Source organism: Colobus angolensis, unplaced genomic scaffold (genome assembly GCF_000951035.1).
Source record: "Colobus angolensis palliatus isolate OR3802 unplaced genomic scaffold, Cang.pa_1.0 Scaffold128, whole genome shotgun sequence".
In the NCBI taxonomy this organism is placed as follows: Eukaryota; Metazoa; Chordata; class Mammalia; order Primates; family Cercopithecidae; genus Colobus; species Colobus angolensis.
Window position 1 is genome coordinate 2,500,614 of NW_012114030.1, and position 20,800 is coordinate 2,521,413.

Genomic DNA, 20,800 nt, shown 5'->3' on the forward strand with positions numbered 1-20,800 from the left:
GGCCACACATGGCTGTGTGACCGCGGGATGCTGTCTGTCCTCTTGCTCAGGGCGGCGTGCCGGCGATGGAGCGCGCAGTAGAGCCCTGGGGCCCGGATCTCCACGGCCCGGAGGAGAGGGAGCCGCTGAGAGGCGCCCGCACAGGTGAGGGCCTCGGCCGTGCGCCACCACGGACAGGTAACGGCCGGTGGGGACTGCGATGCTTGGCTGTGGCCGGCCGAGATGCAAGAAGATCGGACGTGAGCTGTGCCTCCGGGGAGATAGGGGGAGGGGAGCAAACCCCGAGGGAGGGAGCGGAGCTTTCCGAGCACCTACTGTGCGCCAGGCCGGGAGGGGCTCTTCACGGCCTCTGCCCCCTCCCCCACGGCCTTTCTCGTCCTCTCTGCCTCTGCCCTACTTCAGGTTTCATTCTGTTTTATCCTGGCAATTGCAGTAGCCTCCTCTCTGCCCCTTTCTCTCCATCGATGCATTCTGCCGCCAGATTGATCTAAGTCCAGATATAATCCTGTGTGTCTTCTGGAAAACCTTCCCTAGCATCCCCTTGTCTTCTAATTAAAAGCGTTAGCTAGTGTCCAATCCAAACCGTGCGTGCTCAGACTAGTGCCAACATCCTTTGACACCTTATCTTCCATTCCATTCTATTTTCTCTTCGCTCTGCCGTAATGCCAGTTCCTACTTATCTCATATCTCTCTTGTGACAACATAGTTATTCTGAACCCACAATTATAACCATTGATATTTTATCTTATCTCTCCTACCACCCTAAGCTTCTTGAGGAAGGGATGTGTGCCTGGGTTCTCTCAGGTACACACAGGATAACAGATGTAATAAATTACCGAATGGGCTGATACAAGAAGATAATAATAGCAAATACCAGGTTTTCCAAATAGACAATATAATGCAGAGATTAACATGGGATTGAGTGTCAGACAGACCTTAGTTAGACACCAGGCTTTGCTACTTTTTTTTCTTTTTTTTTTGGCGACAGGGTCTCACTCTGTCGCCCAGGCTAGAGTGGCACAATCACAGCTCTCTGCAGCCTACACCTCCTGGGCTCAAGTGATCCTCCTACCTCAGCCTCCCAGTAGCTGGGACCACAGGTGCACACCACCATGCCCAGCTAATTTTTGTACTTTTTTGTAAAGATGGGGTCTCATCATGTTGCCCAGGCTGGTTTCTAACTCCTGGACTTAAGTGATCCACCCACCTCGGCCTCCCAAAGTGCTAGGATTACAGGTGTGAGCTACCTTGCTGGCCTGGCTTTGCTACTTTCTAACCTTTCTAACCTCCAGCAAAGGGACTTAAATTCTCTGAGTCTTTCCATGCCTGTAATATGGGGATAGTCATAGTGTGATAGTATTGTTTGCAAGGATTTAATACTAATGCTGAGCTCGGTGAATGGCATACATTAAGGGCCCAGTAAAAACAAGTTTTTATTGAGAGGCACAGATAGTAAGTGCAGCAGAGGTTGACAGGAGACAGATTGGGGTTCCCGTGACCACAGATTGTCAAGGGAGTCTTCCTGGAGAGGTTGCTGTCAAAGTTAAGGACTGAGCCAAAGGGGAGGGTCTACAACTTCCTTTTCTTTCCTCAGGTCTAGGGAGTGAGAACGTGATTTCCCAGCCGAATGAGTTCGAACACACCCCACAGGAAGATGGCTTGGGGTTCAAGGAAGAAGATTTGGCCCCAGATCATGAAGTAGGAAATGCCTCTCTCAAACCTGAAGGCATCCAGAACTGGGATGACTTATGGGTCCAGAGAGAGGGTCTAGGAAAGCCTCAGCCTCAGGACAGAGGCTCCCGGCTCCTGGGGGAACCACGCTGGGGCCAGGCTAGTAGTGATCGGGCCGCTGTGTGTGGTGAGTGTGGCAAGAGCTTCAGGCAGATGTCAGATCTGGTGAAACACCAGCGGACCCACACGGGGGAGAAACCCTACAAGTGTGGGGTCTGTGGCAAGGGCTTTGGGGATAGCTCTGCCCGGATCAAACACCAGCGGACTCATAGTGGGGAGAAGCCCTATAGAGCCCGGCCACCAGCCCAGGGTTCCCCAAAGATTCCTCGGTCCCGGATCCCTGCTGGTGAGCGCCCCACTATCTGTGGTGAATGTGGCAAGAGCTTCCGGCAGAGTTCTGACCTGGTGAAACACCAGCGGACACACACTGGTGAGAAGCCCTACAAGTGTGGCATATGTGGCAAGGGCTTTGGTGACAGTTCCGCCCGCATCAAGCATCAGCGGACACACCGGGGGGAGCAGCCCCCCCAACCAGTGGTGCCCCGACGGCAGCCATCTCGGGCAGCCACAGCAGCTACCCAGGGACCGAAGGCCCAGGACAAGCCATATATCTGCACTGATTGCGGCAAAAGGTTTGTGCTCAGCTGCAGCCTCCTGAGTCACCAGCGCAGTCACTTGGGGCCCAAGCCCTTTGGCTGTGATGTGTGTGGAAAGGAGTTTGCCCGGGGATCCGACCTGGTGAAGCACCTGCGGGTACACACGGGTGAGAAGCCCTACCTCTGCCCAGAGTGTGGCAAGGGTTTCGCGGACAGCTCCGCCCGAGTCAAACACCTCCGCACCCACAGTGGCGAGAGGCCCCATGCCTGCCCGGAATGCGACCGTACCTTCAGCCTCAGCTCTACCCTTCTTCGCCACCGCCTCACTCACATGGAGCCCCAGGACTTCAGCTTCCCAGGCTATCCCCTACCCGCTCTGATCCCCAGCCCACCCCCACCTCCTCTGGGCACCAGCCCCCCGCTGACACCTCGAAGTCCCTCACACTCAGGTGAGCCTTTTGGCCTGCCTGGCTTGGAGCCGGAGCCTGGGGGCCCACAGGCCGGGGAGCCACCCCCACCGCTGGCGGGCGACAAGCCCCACAAGTGCCCTGAGTGTGGCAAGGGCTTCCGCCGAAGCTCTGACCTGGTGAAACACCATCGCGTGCACACAGGGGAGAAACCCTACCTCTGTCCTGAATGCGGCAAGGGTTTTGCTGACAGTTCAGCCCGAGTCAAGCACCTCCGCACCCACCGTGGTGAACGGGCCCGGCCACCACCACCATCCACTCTCCTGCGGCCACATAACCCACCTGGCCCAGTACCCACAGCCCCTCGACCCCGAGTTCGGGCCCAGCCTTCTGGACCCAGCCAGCCTCACGTGTGTGGCTTCTGTGGGAAGGAGTTCCCCCGAAGCTCAGATCTGGTCAAACACAGGCGTACACACACAGGGGAGAAGCCATACAAGTGTGCAGAGTGTGGCAAGGGTTTTGGTGACAGTTCTGCCCGCATCAAGCACCAGCGTGGGCACCTGGTCCTGAGGCCCTTTGGGATAGGGGATGGTAGGGCAAGGCCCCTCAAGCAGGAGGCACCGACAGGACTGGAATGACAGGTCCAGGGAGGGTGGAGGCCCAGGAGACCAAAGGGAGGGGCTCTGCTGCTTAGCAAAGAAAGGGCCTGGGAGGTGGTGGGAGGGAGAAGGAAGGGAATAAAGGGGATGAAGGAGAATAGATAGAAATAGGGATTGGAGAGAGTAACCTTGAAGCTCAGGAAACTGTCCTGGCTGGGCTCAGTCAGGACCTTGCCAGGACGGGCTGTACCCCTGGCTTCTAGAAGACTGCCTAGCACACAATAGGCATTCAATACTTGTTGAATAAATAAACTGGCTTTCACCTGAGGACTCAACCCTGAATTCCTGCTGCCTCATCAGTTGAGAACTGACACTTTCCCCTTGCTGGGCAGGTAGTACACACCTGTAATCCCAGCACTTTGGGAGGATGAGGTGGGAGAGTCACTTGAGCCCAAAAGTTTGAGGCTGCAGTAAGCTGATTGCACCACTGATGCCTCCCAACCTTGCTCTGGGAGACCAACGCCTGAACCAGGGTTTGTTTACCTTCTGAGCTGCAGTGATGGGGCTTCTGGAATTTAAGGTAATGGGATGAGGCAGGGGTATCTTGATCATCCGGATGGGGCAAATACTGTTCTGTGGCAAGGTGGTACCCACCCCTATGGAGGGGCACTCTTGGACAGAGCCCAGACCTTTGTGCCCTGGAGGAAGCCAACCCACCCTGACACGGAGACACTGGCAGAATAGACCAGAGACAGAAGGTGCACTCATGGTATCCAGCCTGGATGCCAAGCCCTAGTCCTGGTGGATAGCAGAGGCCGGCTGACTGGGAGAAGGGCAGAACGCTCTGAGGCCTGGCAGCCACATTTCCGTGTGTCTCTTTACCAATATACGGCTTCTCCTCTGAGGCTTGGACTGTGTGTGCACACACAGGCATGAAAAAGGTGGAGAGGGGTGTCTGCGGGCAATATTCAAACTGTAAATTTTGTATGGTTCCCTTGCTCTCTTTGAGTCCATTAAATAAAGAGGTTGTCTTGGCGTAGTCAGCGGCTTTCTAGCTCCGACGTCTGGTTCAAAGACGGCCGCCAGCTCCATCAGCCGATGCCCCGCCTGAGGTCTGGCTGCCCGCAGGCACCACCTACGCCCCAGCATCCAGCGCGACCCTTAAAAGGAAAACTGCGCGGCACTGCAGAGGGAAGGCAGCGAGGAGGAGGAAGAGGGGGCGTGCGGGGGGCGCTGTTGCTATGGCGACGGCTGTCGGCGGGAGGCGGCCCACAGGTCTGGAACCTGCGTGGAAAGCCCGGACGCCGGCGCGCCGCCCACCGGGACCTGGGAAACCCGACATCCGAGACCCTTTATATGCGTCGGGAAAAGAGTCATTCGGCTGCACGGCCCAAAGGGAGGGCAACCAGGGTGCTCCTTCACCCCTAAAAAAGCCGGCCGGATTTCCCAGCGCCCTGCGGGGCCTCGGAAGCACGTCTGCAATCCCTCGCGTTTTGAGAACCACTGGCCAGATCGTCCAGAGATTAAAGAAAAAAAAAAGTCCAGGGCGATTCTCCCCGCTAAGCAAGGAAGGCAACGAAATACAGCCTCACAAGTTCCCGCCCCCGGCTCTCCCCGATCTCCGTGCGGGAAGAATCCCTGGACGGGTTCTCGCGAGATCGTAAGCACCGGCCTGGCTTCCCTAGAAACGGACCAGGGCTGGCTGCAGTGCGGCTCCTCCTGTTCCGCCCGCGCTTTCCAAATTGATGGGCTCTCAAAACCCTAGAACCCTGCGTTCGGGGCTGGGGCTCTTGATGGCCTGAGGGGAGCCCTTTGGGGCTTTTGGAAGTTCCTTCTACCTGGTTTTCCTAGCTCCCTTCCCTACCAGTGTGCCCTCCAAGCCACCCTTCAGTGAACTTTCTTTTCTTTGTTTTTGAGAAGGAGTCTCACTCTGTCGGCCAGGCTGGGGTGCAGTGGTGCGATCTCGTCTCACTGCAGCCTCCGCCTCCCGGGTTCAAGCGATTCCCCTGCCTCAGCCTCCTGAGTAGCTGGGATTACAGGCGCGCTCTACCACGCCCGACTAATTTTTGTATTTTTAGTAGAGATGGAGTTTCACCATGTTTATCAGGCTGGTCTCGAACTCCTAACCTCGTGATCCGCCCGCCTCAGCCTTCCAAAGTGCTGGGATTAGAGGCATGAGCCACTGCGCCTGGCCACTTTCTTTTCTTGATTTCTTTCTTTTTTTCGAGACAGGGTCTCACTCTGTCGCCCAGGCTAGAGTGCAGTGGCAGGATCTTCGAGTCACTGCAACCTCCACTCGGGTTCAAGCGATTCTCCTACCTCAGCCTCCCTAGTAGCTGGGATTACAGGTGCCCGCCACCACGCCCAGCTAATTTTTTTTATTTTTAGTAGGACGGGATTTCACCATGTTGGCCAGGCTGGTCTGGAGCTCCTGACCTCAGGTGATCCGCCCGCCACAGCCTCCCTAGTAGCTGGGATTACAGGTGCCCGCCACCACGCCCAGCTAATTTTTTTTATTTTTAGTAGGACGGGATTTCACCATGTTGGCCAGGCTGGTCTGGAGCTCCTGACCTCAGGTGATCCGCCCGCCTCTGCCTCCCAAAGTGCTGGGATTTATAGGCGTGAGCCACCGTGCCTGGCCTGCTTTCTAAAATTACATCTGACCATGTCACTCCCCCATTAAAACCCCACTGGATCTCCTCCACATGCTGTCCGTAAGGCCTAACTTTCTTTGGCACTCAAGCCCTTCCACTTGTGTAGTTTCAGCCCTGGGCTCCTTAAATGTGGTTTCCTTTACTTGGAATGCTCCTCCACCACTACCCACCTCTTGTTAATCTCCCCTGTCAAAATACCTCAAGCACTACCTCCTCCAAGAAGCCTACACTGACCCTCCAGCCTGGATTAGTTAGAATCCCCTTCTCTGAGCAACCCCCTCTCTGAGCACCTAACACATGAAGAGCTTCTTGAGGACAATTAGTTACTCACTCAACAGCTGCACCTGTTGTGTGCTGTGTACTGGGATAGAAAGATAAAGACAAAGTCCCTGACCTGTTTTTATGCGGGAGATAGACGTTGAACAAATAATTACAAGTGAGGTGAGAAATGTCCAGCAAACCTATGAGCGGGAGAGAATCCTCTGTGATCCAAAGGCCTCTCCATGCCAGGTGCGGTGGCTCAGGCCTGTCATCCCAGCATTTTGGGAGGCTGAGGCAGGAGGTCAGGAGGCCAGGAGTTCGAGACCAGACTGGGCAACATAGTTAGACATCTCTACAAAAAATACAAAAATTAGGTGGAACGCACCTGTAGTCCCAGCAACTCAAGAGGCTGAGGTGGGAGGATCGCTTGGGCCCAGGAAGTTGAGGCTGCAGTGAGCCATGTTCACTCCAATGCACTCCATCCTGGGCAAAAGAGCAAGATCCTGTCTCCAAAAAACAAAAACAATTCCCGCCACCACCAAAAAATACTGTAGTCCCAGCTACTCGGGAGGCTGAGGCAGGAGGATCGCTTGAGCCTGGGAGGTCGAGGTTGCAGTGAGCTGTGACTGCACACTGCACTCCAGCCTGGGGGACAGAGTGAGACCCTGTATTTTTTTTTTTTCCACAACTACTGCCTCCTGGCCAATCTGGCAAACTCCCACTCATCTTTAGTTTTTGTCTGTTTTTTTAGAGATGGGGTCTCACTATATTGCCCAGGCTGGAATACAGTAGCTATTCACAGGCACAAACGTAGTGCACTATAGCATTGAACCCCTGGGCTCCAGCAGTCCTCCTGCCTCAGCTTCCTAAGTAGCTGGGACCATAGGTGTGCGTCACCACACCTGACACCTACTCATCTTTCAAGGTTCTTCACAGTTACCTTCTCAGTGAGACCTGCACCAAATACCTAATACCCCCAAAGGAGTTGTTCACTTACCCCACTCTTCTCCTGCCAGAACACCCTATTGTCCTTTTCCTATATCATTCATACTGTATATTTATATATATTTTTTAAATCAGAAGCTTCTTTTTTTAAATTTTTTTATTTTTTGAGACAGGGTCTCACTTTGTCACCCAGGCTGGAGTGCAGCATGCGATATCGGCTCACTGCAGCCTCAACCTCCCAGATTCAAGTGCTCCTCCTTCCTCAGCCACACAAGTATCTAGGACTACAGGCATGGGCACCATTATGCTCAGCTAATTTTTTTTTTTTTTTTTGGTGATTTTTGTAGAGACGGGGTTTCACCACATTTCCCAGGCTGGTCTCCAACTTCTGAGCTCAAGCAATCTACCTGCTTCAACCTCCCAAAGTGCTAGGATTACAGGTGAGAGCCACTGTGCCCCGCCCACAAGCTTCTCCTTCTCCTTCTCCTTCTTCTTCTTCTTTTTTTTTTTTTTAAGACAGGGTCTTGCTCTGTTGCCCAGGCTGGAGTACAGTGGCACAATCTCAGCTCACTGCAACCTCCACCTCCTGGGTTCAAGCGATTCTCATGCCTCAGCCTCCCGAGTATCTGGGATTACAGGCGTGTGCCACTATGCCCAGCTAATTTTTGTATTTTTAGTAAAGACAGGGTTTCACCATGTTGGTCAGACTGGTCTCGAACTCCTGACTTCAAGTGATTACCTGCTTCGGACTCCCAAAGCGTTGGTATTACTGGTGTGGGCCATTGCTCCCAGCCCCAAAAACTTCTTTTTGTTTTTTTTTTTGCGACGGAGTTTAAGTGATTCTTTCTGCCTCAGCCTCCCAAGTAGCTGGGACTATAGACATGTGCCACCACGCTCGGCTAATTTTTGTATTTTTAGTAGAGACGGGGTTTCACCATGTTGGCCAGGCTGGTCTCGAACTCCTGACCTCAGGTGATCCACCTGCCTCGGCCTCCCAAAGTGCTGGGATTATGACCACCGCGCATGGCCCAAAAGCTTCTTTACTAGACTATGAGATCCTCAAGAACATGAGCTAGATCATATTGCAAGTAGATACCTGTACATGATTGCAGGGCACATTGATGGAGCCCTTTACCTTCTTTTTCCAAGTTCCTGTTTAAAATAGCAGGAGGCTCCTTCCAGTAGGGCTTTCACTGCCAGAGACAGGCTCCTGGCTGAGTCTCCTCACTGATTATCTTTTAATCAGGGTGAGATGCATTGCTTTCGCTAGAGGTTGGGTTCTGGCCAAGTTTACCCCTTGCCTACGTCTCCTCCATCTCCCCTGCTACATTTCCCCTTGTTCACTCCTTTGGATGCTCAGATCCAGCAACACAAGCCTTCTTCCGATTCCTCAAACACACCAAGATTCTTCTCCAAGGCTTCTGCAGTTCAGTCTCAAACACTCTTCTTCCAGATTTTCAAATGGCTAACCCTTTCTCATCATTCAAGGTTCATCTCAAATATTGTATCCAGGCCGGACGCGGTGGCTCACACCTATAATCCCAGCACTTTGGGAGGCTGAAGTGGGTGGATCACTTGAGGTCAGGAGTTTGAGACCAGCCTGGCTCACATAGTGAAACCCCTGTCTCTACTGAAAATACAAAAAATTAGCCAGGCGTGGTGGCAGGCGCCTGTAGTCCTAGCTACTCGGGAGTCTGAGGCAGGAGAATTACTTGAGCCTGGGAAGTGGAGGTTGCAGTGAGCCTAGACTGTGCCATTGCACTCCAACCTGGGTGACAGAGCAAGACTCCATCTCAAAAAAAAAAAAAAAGAACACAATAAAGTGGCTTTTGGGGATCCTGTGTGTGAGTATCCAGGCATTTGATTCCTTTTCCCAGCTCTGTGAAAGAGCCAACTTTATAACTTAATTCCTGAGAGGTAATTTGGTTCAATAGAAGAGCACAAGCTTTGCATCTGCTGCTTGCCAGCTGTGTGACTTTGAGCAAATTACTCAACTTCTCTAAGCTTCAGTTTCCTCTTTTGTCCAATGGAGATATTATTGATCCCAACAAGGCTGTTGTAAAGAGACAACATAGGACTTCTAAGCACTTACTGAATGTTATTTATCTTTTCCTTCATGATTTCTGAATCTTAGTTGCCCCATTCATAAAATGGGAGAATTACATATCTGCTTTTTCCTTTTTAAATTTATTTTTTATTTTATTTTTATTTTTTGAGACAGTCTCGCTCAGTCCCCCAGGCTGGAGTGCAGTGGCGCGATCACAGCTCACTGCAAGCTCCGCCTCCCGGGTTCACACCATCCTCCTGCCTCAGCCTCCCCAGTAGCTGGGACTATAGGCACCCGCCACTACGCTCGGCTATTTTTTTTGTATTTTTAGTAGAGACGGAGGTTTCACCGTGTTAGCCAGGATTGTTTCGATCTCCTAACCTCGTGATCCGCCCGTCTTGGCCTCCCAAATGCTGGGATTATAGGCGTAAGCCACCGCGCCTGGCTAATATCTGCTTTTTCAAGCGAAGTGGCTATTTTTCAAAGGAAGTAGAATTTGTATATTTTCATATAAAATATATTTTTATATTAAATATCCCAATTTATTTTTTTTCTTGAGACGCAGTTTCGCTCTTGTTGCCCAGGTTGCAGTGCAATGGCGCGATCTCGGCTCACTGTAACCACTTGAACTCCCGAGTTCAAGTGATTCTCGTGCCTCAGCCTCTGGAGTAGCTGGGATTACAGGCGTGCACCACCACGCTCGGTTAATTTTTGTCTTTTTTGTAGAGACGGGATTTCACCATGTTGGTCAGGCTGGTCTCGAAATCCTGACCTCAAGTGATCCACTGGCCTCCGCCTCCCAAAATCCTGGGATTACAGGCATGAACCACCGCGCCCGGCCTTGAAATGATTTTTTTTTTTTTTTGAGATGGAGTCTCGCTATGTTGCCCAGGCTGGAGTGCATTGGTGAGATCTCGGCTCACTGCAAGCTCAGTCTCCCGGGTTCACCCCATTCTCCTGCCTCAGCCTCCTGTGTAGCTGGGACTACAGGCGCCCGCCACCATGCCCGGCTAATTTTTTGTATTTTGTTTAGTAGAGACGGGATTTCACCGTGTTAGCCAGGATGGTCTCGATCTCCTGACATCGTGATCCGCCCACCTCGGCCTCCCAAAGTGCTGGGATTACAGGCGTGAGCCACCGCGCCCGGCCGAAGCGATTTTTTTTAAAGTAAAAATACCCTAAGGCCCAAACAAGGTACCCCTGTGGACTGGATTTAGCTTTGGGCTGTTGTCCACCTAGGCTACTGGTTGTCAGGGATGCTATGACATCTTTACTGTGTAACTTAGGCAAATCGGTTTACCTCCCTGAACTTCAGTGAGCTAATCTGTAAAATGGATCAGGACCCATCGTTGTGCGGATCAAATGAGACCAGGTGTGTAAGACGCTGAACGGCGCTGGCGCATGGTAAGCACCCCACGCATGACGCGACAGCGGTAGCTTGGGTGGATGTTGATTTGGTTAGGATGTATTCAAGGAGCAAGATATCCCAGAGGCCAGCGGAATAGGCGACGCCGAGAAAGAAGGAGAAAAGACGGCAGAGGAGATAGAAAGAGGGAATGGAAGTGAGGAGGCAGCAGGGTCCGCCCTCCAGGCGAGGCGCCAGCGAGAGGCCCAGGCCAGGGAGGGAGCGCACGTGGCCTAGTTCCGGCGGAGCAAAGGCGCTGGGGGCAGCGGAGACCTCCGGGCCGGCCCCAGGAGACCGGCAGCGAGGGTAGGTTGGAACTCGGCTGCGAGGACCTTGAACGCCGGGCGCTGGGGCGGCTCCAGGTACTTGCGAGTCGGGGGACTGCGGAGGACACCGCGCCATGTCAGAGCTAGCCGTCCTCTCGGAGCAGTTTAGGCGGGACTCCTGGGTCCTTTAGGGCTCCGCCCCAGGGGGTGGGGCTATATGTTCGGACCAATGACCGGCCGTCCCTGCGGCCCCGCCCCCTCCCCGCCCCCGGAGCCGCGGCCTCGCTCAGTGCCCAACCGCCCGGCGCCCAGGCCTGGGGCACCGCAAGCGCGGAACCTTCGGCTGGTGAGTGCGCACCTCCTCCCCAGGGTTTCCGCTCCGATCCCGCCTCCAGCCCATGCCCCAGAGCTCCAGGTCGCCGACCCGGGCCCTGGGGAGTGACTCAGCGCAAGGATGGTGGCGACTTGCGGGGGCTGGAGATTCGAACTGTTCAGGGCCTTGAATGCCGGGATGAGTGGGGTGAACGCGAGCCCCCGGAGCTGGTCCCGGGGCTGTGCCAGAGCGTGGGGCCGGGCTGGGGTGGACCGGAGAGGACCAGATTCGGAGACCAGGGCAGGGCGGGAGAAGCCACGGCTGCACCGCCTTGCTGGGCCAGGGCCACGGTGGTGGTGCGGGGGGGGGCGGGGGGCGGGTCCTGAGCTTCTGATCCAGCTCCCCGCCTCAGGACACCAAGATGCCTGGCGAACAGCAGGCAGAGGAGGAGGAGGAGGAGGAAGAGATGCAGGAGGAGATGGTGCTGCTGGTGAAGGGTGAGGAGGATGAGGGTGAGGAGAAGTATGAGGTGGTGAAACTCAAGATCCCTATGGACAACAAGGAGGTATGTGTCACACACACCCTGGGGCCCACTGTCCTCAAACCCGGTCCAGGCCCAGCCTCCCTCAGCTAGAAGCCAGGGATCTTGCCCCTACTTTTCCCAGAATCTCAGATCTAGAACCTCAGGGTTGGCCCATACTTCTGCCCCACTGCCTGGGCTTCCATCATACAGAAGTCACGTCTACTGTGCCAGGCTTCCTGCTGGGTGCAGGAGATTAAACTCCGTCCTTGGATCCCCCATGGAGCTTGATGTTAGACTGAAGGGTAACCACACAGTTAGAATCCCGTGTGATGGTTGCAGGTACAGGGGGATGATGAAGCCTAGAAGTGAGAACTTAACTCAGATTTAGAGGTGGGGGAAAGGACAGGTTAGTTCAACAGCAACAGTAACAATAGCTAACCCTTGCCTAGCATTTTCTGTGTGCCAGGCCCTATTCTAAGCACCTCGATTCTATGATGTTGGAGCATTTATTCCATTTTACAAATGAGGAGACTGAGGCCCAGGGCAGTTTGGTAACTGGCCACAGGTCTCAAAGTTAGTAAAAGGATGGCTTATGTGAGACCAGTAGGAGTCTGGGGGCGGAAGTGGGGTGACCCAGGCAGAGGAAATGGCCCTTTTATTATTTATTGATGTTATTGTTTGAGACAAGGTGTCATTCAGTCACCCAGGCTGGAGTGCAGTACAGCTCACTGCAGCTTTGACTTCCCTGGGCTCAGGTGATCCTCCCTCCTCAGCCTCTCGAGTAGCTGGGACTACAGGCATGCACCACTACACCTGGCTGATTTTTTTTGTTTTGTTTTGAGACAGAGTTTCGCTCTGTCGCCCAGGCTGGAGTGCAGTGGTGTGATCTCCGCTCACTGCAACCTCCACCTCAAGTGATTCTCCTGCCTCAGCCTCCCAAGTAGCTGGGATTACAGGCATGTGCCACCAACGCCTGGCTAATTTTTTGTATTTTTAGTAGAGTTGGGGTTTTGCCATGTTGGCCAGACTGGTCTCAAACTCCTGAGCTCAGGTGATCCTCCCACCTCAGCTAGGTGTGAGCCACCATATCCAGCCAGAAATGGCCCTTGTAGAGGCTCAGACGAGTGAGTAGTGCACTGCAGCAGTGAGGGTGAGTGGTTTGGTCGTGCAGTAGTGTGGATGATGGGAGGTGGTTGGCAGGCCACACAGGGAGTCTGCCTTTTATTCTGAGGATATTTGAAGATTTTGAGATCAGAATATGAGTTAAATTTCCCCCCTGGAGACCCTAACTGCCACCAGATATGTTTCCACTTGTCAGAACCCCAGAGGACTCTGTCTGCCCACAGCTGGAGCAGCCCTGAGTCCCAGCAGAGGGCTTGGCTTCAGGGGACAGCTTGCAGGGGCCCGGGCTGATTCTTCCTGCCCAGGAGCCAGTTCCCAGGGAAAGAATGCTCTGCTGCCCCCTAGTGGGCGTGGTGGATGCTGGGGGAGGGGACAAGTTCCTCAGGCCTCCTCTTCCAGTCTAATAACTATCTGGTTCTGTTTGCTGCGGGCCACCTTGGCCCATTATCCAGCTCTGCCTGCCTCTTCTGGCCCTGCGATTGCCTGATCTCCACCTTTGGCCTCTAAGTTACAAACACAGGCTCCAGAGCTTAGGGTGGACTTCCAGCTCCATCACTTACCCACTGTGTGACCTTGGGCAAGTTTCCTAACTGCTTCATGCCTCAGTTTCCTCATTTGTAAAAGGGAAATTATAACAGCACCTACATTTTGGAGTTGTGAGGAATGAATGAGTCAACACATGCACAGAGTTAGAACTGTGTCTGGCACATAATAAACATGGAAATAGTTCCTATTACATTTATTCTTCTCCCCAAAGCTCGGGACCTTGGGCAAGGTCATCCTTCTGGAGATTTTTCAACTTTTTTTTTTAGATGGAGTCTCACTCTGTTGCCCAGGCTGGAGTGCGGTGGTGCAATCTTGGGTCACTGCAACCTCCACCTACCGAGTTCAAGCAATTCTCCTGCCTCAGCCTCCTGAGTAGCTGGGATTACAGGTGCACGCTACCATGCCCAGCTAATTTTTGTATTTTTAGTAGAGATGGGGTTTCACCATATTGGTCAGGCTGGTCTTGAACTCCTGGCCTCGTGATCCGCCCGCCTCAGCCTCCCAAAGTGGTGGGATTACAGGCGTAAGCTACCGCGCCTTGCTCAACTCATTTTTATCAAAGGCCTGGGCTGAACCATGAGAACTGGGGTTGATCAGGGAAGTGAATGTGGGGGCACAGAGGATTGAAGGCAAACGACTCAAGGCAGTGGGGAAGGCTTCCCAGAGGAGATAATTTCTGACTTGGTCCTTGAAGGCTTTGTGGGGGTTTGGCACATGGAGGAGGGTGAAGGGCATTCCAGGAGGAGGAAACAGCAAAAGCAAAGACTCAGAGGAAATGAGACTGGAAAGGCAGTTGGGGGACAGAGGGGCCTTGAAAGCTAGGGCAGGAGTACTGTGTTAGGTTCTGTGACACCATCAGAAGCCTTAAATCATGGGAAGAGCCAGACGTGGTGGCTCACGCCTGTAATCCCAGCACTTTAGAAAGCCAAGGCGAGAGGATCACTTGAGCCCAGGAGTTCGAGACCTCACTGGGCAACAAAGGGAGACCTCATCTCTACAAAAAAATTTTTTTAATTAGCTGGGCATGCTGGCTGTAGTCCTAGCTACTCTGGAGGCTGAATGAGCCCAGGAGTTCAAGGCTGCAGTGAGCCATGACTGCACCACTGTACTCCAGCCTGGGCAACAGAGGGAGACCCTGTCTCAAAAAAACAAAAACAGGCCAGGCGTGGTGGCTCATGCGTGTAATCCCAGCACTTTGGGAGGCTAGGGTCAGGAATTCGAGACCAGCCTGGCCAATATGGCGAAACCCTATCTCTACTAAAAATACAAAAATTAGCCGGGTGTGGTGGCACATGCCTGCAATCCCAGCTACTCGGGAGGCTGAGGCAGGAGAATCACTTGAATCCAGGAGGCAGAGGTTGCAGTGAGCTGAGATTGCACACTGTACTCCAGCCTGGGCAACAGAGCAAGATTCTATCTAAAAAAAAAAAAAAAAAATTCAGAGGAGGAACATGATTGGATTTTCTATTTAGAATTATTGGCTGCTATAGGGAGACCAGGCCAGGTAGGGCCTGCTCTAAGGTAGTAACAGCAATGACGAGGAAAAGGTGCCATTTAGGAACTTGGCTAGAGCCAAGGGGTATGTGCGTGAAGGTTTGGCATGGCTAGTCATAAAAGGCATATAGGGCCAGATTGTTAATGGTATCATGTAGTGGTTCTAACTCCACCACTGACCAGCTTTTCTTTGGCTTTCACATCTGTAAAATGGGGTAATAGAAAAAGACCCTTGAATGCCAGTCTGAGAAGTATCATCAGGGTGACTGGATTTGGAGGAGATGGGTGGAATCAAGGATTATGCACACATATCCCATGAACTGTTAGCACTGTGCCCAGAAGAGCGCTCGATTGTCAGCTTGCTATGGGCCTTCCTGAGCCTCATTTCTCCATCTATGAAATGGTGACCTTGAAAGCACCTTCCAGTGGTGACATTCAGTGAGTCCTAGCTATTGCCAGTCTTGTGGCCAGTCACTGTCCAGAAGGGCCTTAATTACGCCGCATGCAGGGGCTGGAGTATCCTCCCTCTGCCATCAAAACCCAATCTATCTTTTAGAAAGATTTTCTCAGAGGGCTCCATGCACATACTATCCATTGCTATCTTTCCCCGGCTTGAACCCTTGAGTGGTTTTCTGCTTCCCTCAGGGTGAGGTCTCAGCTGCTAAACTTGGCATTCAAAGCTCTTCACCATCAGACCTCATGCCATTCTGGCTTCATCCCCTCGACACCCATCCCATCCCCACTTGTGGTCTCAGCCTGCAAAGCCCTCTTCACCTTTGCTCCCTGCTTTCTCCAGGAGTAGCTCTTTTCTCTTCTAGATCAGTTTCTTAATTTTTAACATGCACACAGATCACCCAGGGGTCTTGTTAAAATGAGGATTTTAATTCAGTAAAATCTGGAGTGGGATTTGAGATTCTGCGTTTCTAAAAAGTTCCCAGTGATGTTGATGTTGCTGGTCTGTGGACCATACATCCTCCAGCAAGGAACTAGAGGACAGGGATTGTGTTTAACAGTTTGTACCAAAAAGAAGGAAGACTGTGACCACAAAAAGGGTCCACGGGAAAGAGACAAGCTGCATAAGTGGCCTCAAACTCTAGTCAGTGAGATTAGAATTGCATCATGGAGGCTGGGCACGATGGCTCTTGCCTGTAATCCCAGCACTTTTGGAGGCCAAGGCAGGAGGATTGATTGAGCTCAGGAGTTTGAGACCAGCCCGGGCAACATGGCAAAACCCCATCTCTACTAAAATACAAAAATTAGCCGGGTGTGGTGGCATGCCCCTGTAGCTCCAGCTGTTTGGGGGGTTGAGTCAGGAGGATTGCTTAAGCCTGGGAGGTCAAGGCTGCAGTGAGCCCAAGACTGCAGTGAGCCATGATCATGCCACTGCATCCAGCCTGGGTGACACAGTGAGACCTTTTCTCAAAAAAGAGAGAATTAAAAAAGGATTGCATCATGGTTAAGACAATAGGTGTTCTGGAAAATGAGTAACTTCAGTTCAAACCCTGGCTCTGCCATTTATTAGCTGTATAGCCTTGTGTACTCACTTAACTTCTGAGTCTTATTTCCTTATATATAAAACAGGGCTAAGGTACCTAACCGAAGTCATGGTGAGAATTTAGAAAGAGAGTACTGGTAAAAAGCACTTAGCACAGTTCCTGGCACATGGTGAGTGCCCAACAAGTGGGAGTTATTTTATTAATTAGAGAAATAATGGCTAAGGAAGAAACTGGGATGTTTGCCCTGGTTAAAATAACATTTAAGCAGGAAGACAAAAATCACTAACTTCTAATACCTGGATTATTATATTATTACACTACATTGTATATCCACAGTAACCTCTTGTTATAGTGCAAATACCATTTATTCTAATTTTTAAATCTAATAGTTGTAGAATTTAAGACACGCTTGGGTCGTTAATTATCACCTAGTCTGGTATTTGCCAAGTTTCAGTCACATGTGTATTGCTCATATGTTGTACTCATATTACTTATTAATCCTTTTCTTCAAATAGATTCACATTGTTTTGTTAAATAAATTTACCGTCATCTAAACAATAGTACTGATGGAACTGTGGGTTTCATGTGATCTTGTTTTTTAATATTTGTGAAAATAAATGCATAACAATTATAATGAGACTTTTTTAAAGTTTGCCCACATACCACCTCATACCTCATGCTGGGAAATTTTTTTTTTTTTTTTTCTTTTGTTAGAGACACGATCTCACTCTGTCACCCAGGCTGGAGTGCAGTGGCACGTGATCGCTAGCTCACTGCAGCCTGAGCTCAAGTGATCCTCCTTCCTCAGGCTACCAAGTAGCTGGGACTACAAGTGCACCTCACCACACCTGGCTAATTTTTCACTTTTTTTTTTTTCTTTTTCTTTTCTTTTCTTTTTTTTTTCTTTTAAATTTTTCACTTTTTGTAGAGATGAGGTCTAACTGTGTTGCCCGGGCTGGTGTCCAACTCCTGGCCTCATGTAATCCCCCTTCCGTGGCCTCCCGAAGTGCTGAGATTACAGGTGTGAGTCACTGCACCTGGCCCCATACGGGGACGTTGATCTCACTTAGCCTACCTGGCCTTTCTTAGGACACTGGGGCAGAGGAGGATCTTAATGAGCTGGATTCAGCTCCTCTTACCAAGATTTTTCCTTGGGCACCCAAGGCCCCTTCTCCTGGGCTGGAGACATCAACAACGCTTGTGTGGAGAATTTCTTTTTCAGAAGTCAGCGATCCCAGCATGAGGAAGCCCTCAGGCTATCCAAAGTCACCTGAAAGAGGGTGCCAAGGAAAAACGGGCCAGAAAAACGTAGATATGATGAGATAAGTTCTCTCCACAGTGGCTGATGTATTGAAATAAACCAACAGATTTCAAAACCAGGGCAAGAATGGAAAATGTGACCTTGAATTCAGATGGTGCCAAACATGTTGTGGGGAGTTTCTCCATTTAAAGTATCAACTTGTATTTTAACCTTGAATCCCTCTTGGAGTGTGCCAGGGACTTGGAGTTCAGCCTCTATCACATCTTGGTCACATGACTTCAGAACAGTGTAGCCTGAACAACGGCATGGTCTCATGGGCACCCTGAGTCCATCCTGGCTCCCACTAGCCATGTGAATTTCATCGCCCTCAGCCTCAGCTTTCTCAGCTAATCAAAAGAGACAACAGCCAGCTCAAGGCGGGTGACAGGAGGATTTAATACAATAACATACATAGTGTTGTCAAAGCTTAATACTTTGCTATTGATTGTTGCTATTGTTATGAGTATAGATACTATTTAAACCACATTTCCCTTGGTTGGTCACTAATTTCCCAAATTGCCCTGTTTTCTAATTTCTTTCTCTTTTTTTTTTGAGAGGGAGTCTCACTCTGTTGCCTAGGTTGGAGTGCAGTGGCACGATCTCAGCTCACTGCAACCTCTGCCTCCTGGGTTCAAGTGATTCTCCTGCCTCAGCCTCCTGAGTAGCTGGGATTACAGGCATGAGCCACCACACCCAGCTGATTTTTGTATTTTTAATAGAGACAGGGTTTCACTATGTTGGCCAGGCTGGTCTTGAACTCCTGACCTCAAGTGATCTGCCTGCTTCGGTCTCCCAAAGTGCTGGGATTACAGGCGTGAGCCACCATGCCTGGCTTGTTTTCCAATTTCTGAGTTGGTTACCACAAAGCCACTACCTTTTGACAAACAATCTTGAAGGCCTTGAAGATGCCCTCTTGCAGCTTCAGAAAGAGAAGGCCCTACTATTCTCTGCTGTCACTCTTTTTTTTTTTTTTTTTTTTTGAGATGGAGTCTCACCCTGTCACCCAGGCTGGAGTGCAGTGGTGCGATCTCGGCTCACTGCAACCTCCATCTCCCCCGTTCAAGCAGTTCCCTGCTTCAGCTCCCAAGGAGCTGGGATTACAGGCGTCCGCCACCACACCCAGCTAATTTTTGTATTTTTAGTAGAGACAGGGTTTCAACATCTTGGGCTCGAACTCCTGACCTCGTGATCCACCCGCCTCGGCCTCCCAAAGTGCTGGTGAGCCGCTGCACCTGGCCTTGCTGTTACCCTCTTAACCTGTCTCCCCATCTGTAAAATGGGGATGATGATAACTACCTCGTGGAGATCAAATATGGGAGAAGCTGACACTGTCTTGTCCTTAATATGTCCCGGGTACTTCATTTGGTCATGCATTAATTGCTTGGCCACAGTAGATACTCGACATCAGTTTTGCTGGGGTTTTGAGCATTCTTTTTTCTAAAGGGAGCAGTGTGCCCTCAACTCTTCACTGTTAGTCCAGAATGTTTTCCTTTCACGTGCCTCTTACAAGGCATTTCTTTCCTTTTTCTGATATTTATCTCTAGAAGGCCAGAGCTTGGGAAACTGGCTCATTTTCAAATTTTTTTGTTTCAGACCTCAGAGTTAGCATTTGGGTTTTACTCTTGCCTTTTTCTTCACTGCTAAAAAAATGATAGGTGTTTGCTATTCAAAGCTGATTAAGAGCCTGGACTTGGTCCTGGCCTGGCTTCCAGGATGCCCCTCTCCTGCTCTCCTTCCTCCCTGGCTTCTCCCCATCTTGCTGCCCTAGGTTCTCTCTGCCCATCCCCTGGATGATCTCATCCACTAATTCTCAAGCCTTTATAAACCATCTATAGGTTGACAGCTTCTCAGTTAACATCTTCAGTCTAGGTGTCGCTTCTGAGCTCCAGATATGTCAAGAAGCCGTGACACCATCCAAAACAGATCTCCTCTCTCAACTTGCTCCTCCCACCGTCCTTATCTCTGTAAATGGCAACTTCACCTCTGCAGCTGCTAAGCTCAAAAACCTTGAAGTCATTTTGATCTCTTTTTCTTTACACCTCGTATCTAACGTTTTATTAAATCTATTGTCTTACACTGCAAATAGATCCAGAAGCCAATCACTTCTCACCACCTCCACCATCCACCGTCCACTTCTGTCACCTGGGTCTGAGCCACTATCTTCTCTTGCCAGGTGGCTGTAGTGGCCTCCTCACTGGGCTTCTGCTTCTGCGCTCTCCAACTCCTTCATTTGGTTTTCAACCCCAGTAGGCTGAGGGAGCCTTTTTTAATGTGTAGGATATGGTCACTTCCCTGCTCAAAGCCCTCTGACATCTCTTACAGTTCCCTGTCTCCTTTATATTAAAAGCCAGAGCCAGGCACAGTGGTATGTGCCTGTAACCCCAGCTACTAAGAAGGCTGAGTCAGGAGGAACTGCTTGAGCCAGGAGGTTCGGGACCAAGCCGGGGCCACAGCAAGACCCTGTCTCTTAAAAAAAAAAAAAAAAAAAAAAAAAAAGCCAAATATAATAAATACAAGGCCCTATAAGCCAAGAGATCTCCACCACCACATCTGTGACTTCCCCCATCATGCATTCTGCTTTAACCAATTTTTCTTGCCATTTCTGGAACTCAGTAGGCAACTCCCGCCTCTGCACCTTGCCGTTCCCTCTGCAATGCTCCTCAGAGGGCTATCCACGTAGCCTGCTCTGTCACCTCCTGTAAGTCTTTGTTCACGTTATCATACCGGTAAGGTGTCTTGACAACCCTGTTTTAAATCTGTAGCATCCCCAATACCAGCATTCCTTATCCATTATTCCTGAAAGCAGTAATTTTTAAAATCCTTTTTATTTAATGCGGAATCCCCGTGCCTAGAACAGTCTAGGACACTGCACACCCTCAGTAAATATTGGTTGAATTAATAAAAATAGCTAGAACGCCACTGGGCTTTGTGATGTGTGCGTTACGCGCATTATCTCACCGGATGCGCACAGCCATCCTGCGAGGCAGCATCGTGGCCTTTCCTATTTCACAGATGGGGAACTGAGGCTCACAGAGGGAGCAGCCAGTGGAGACCCAGGTCTCTGGCTCCGGGGCCTGCCGCTAAGGGCTGACCTA

General features: G+C 51.1%; 2 protein-coding genes across 3 annotated transcripts in view; both read left to right on the forward strand.

Moving 5' to 3' along the window:
- Window positions 1–4,372, forward strand: part of ZNF48 (zinc finger protein 48) — a 22,586-nt gene extending 18,214 nt beyond the window's left edge. The window contains exons 2-3 of one of the 2 annotated variants that reach the window (XM_011933573.1): window positions 51–144; window positions 1,595–4,372. In XM_011933573.1, coding sequence (XP_011788963.1) covers window positions 66–144; window positions 1,595–3,372 — 1,857 coding nt within the window. In that variant the 5' untranslated portion in view covers window positions 51–65 and the 3' untranslated portion in view covers window positions 3,373–4,372. The remainder of the gene's footprint in view (window positions 1–50; window positions 145–1,594) is intronic. The other variant, XM_011933575.1, reaches the window with a different exon arrangement.
- Window positions 4,373–10,884: 6,512 nt separating this feature from the next.
- The window catches only part of ZNF771 (zinc finger protein 771), a 21,385-nt gene continuing 11,469 nt past the window's right edge, over window positions 10,885–20,800 (forward strand). Inside the window, exons 1-2 of the mRNA XM_011933579.1 lie at window positions 10,885–11,257; window positions 11,637–11,789. Coding sequence (XP_011788969.1) covers window positions 11,129–11,257; window positions 11,637–11,789 — 282 coding nt within the window. The 5' untranslated portion in view covers window positions 10,885–11,128. The remainder of the gene's footprint in view (window positions 11,258–11,636; window positions 11,790–20,800) is intronic.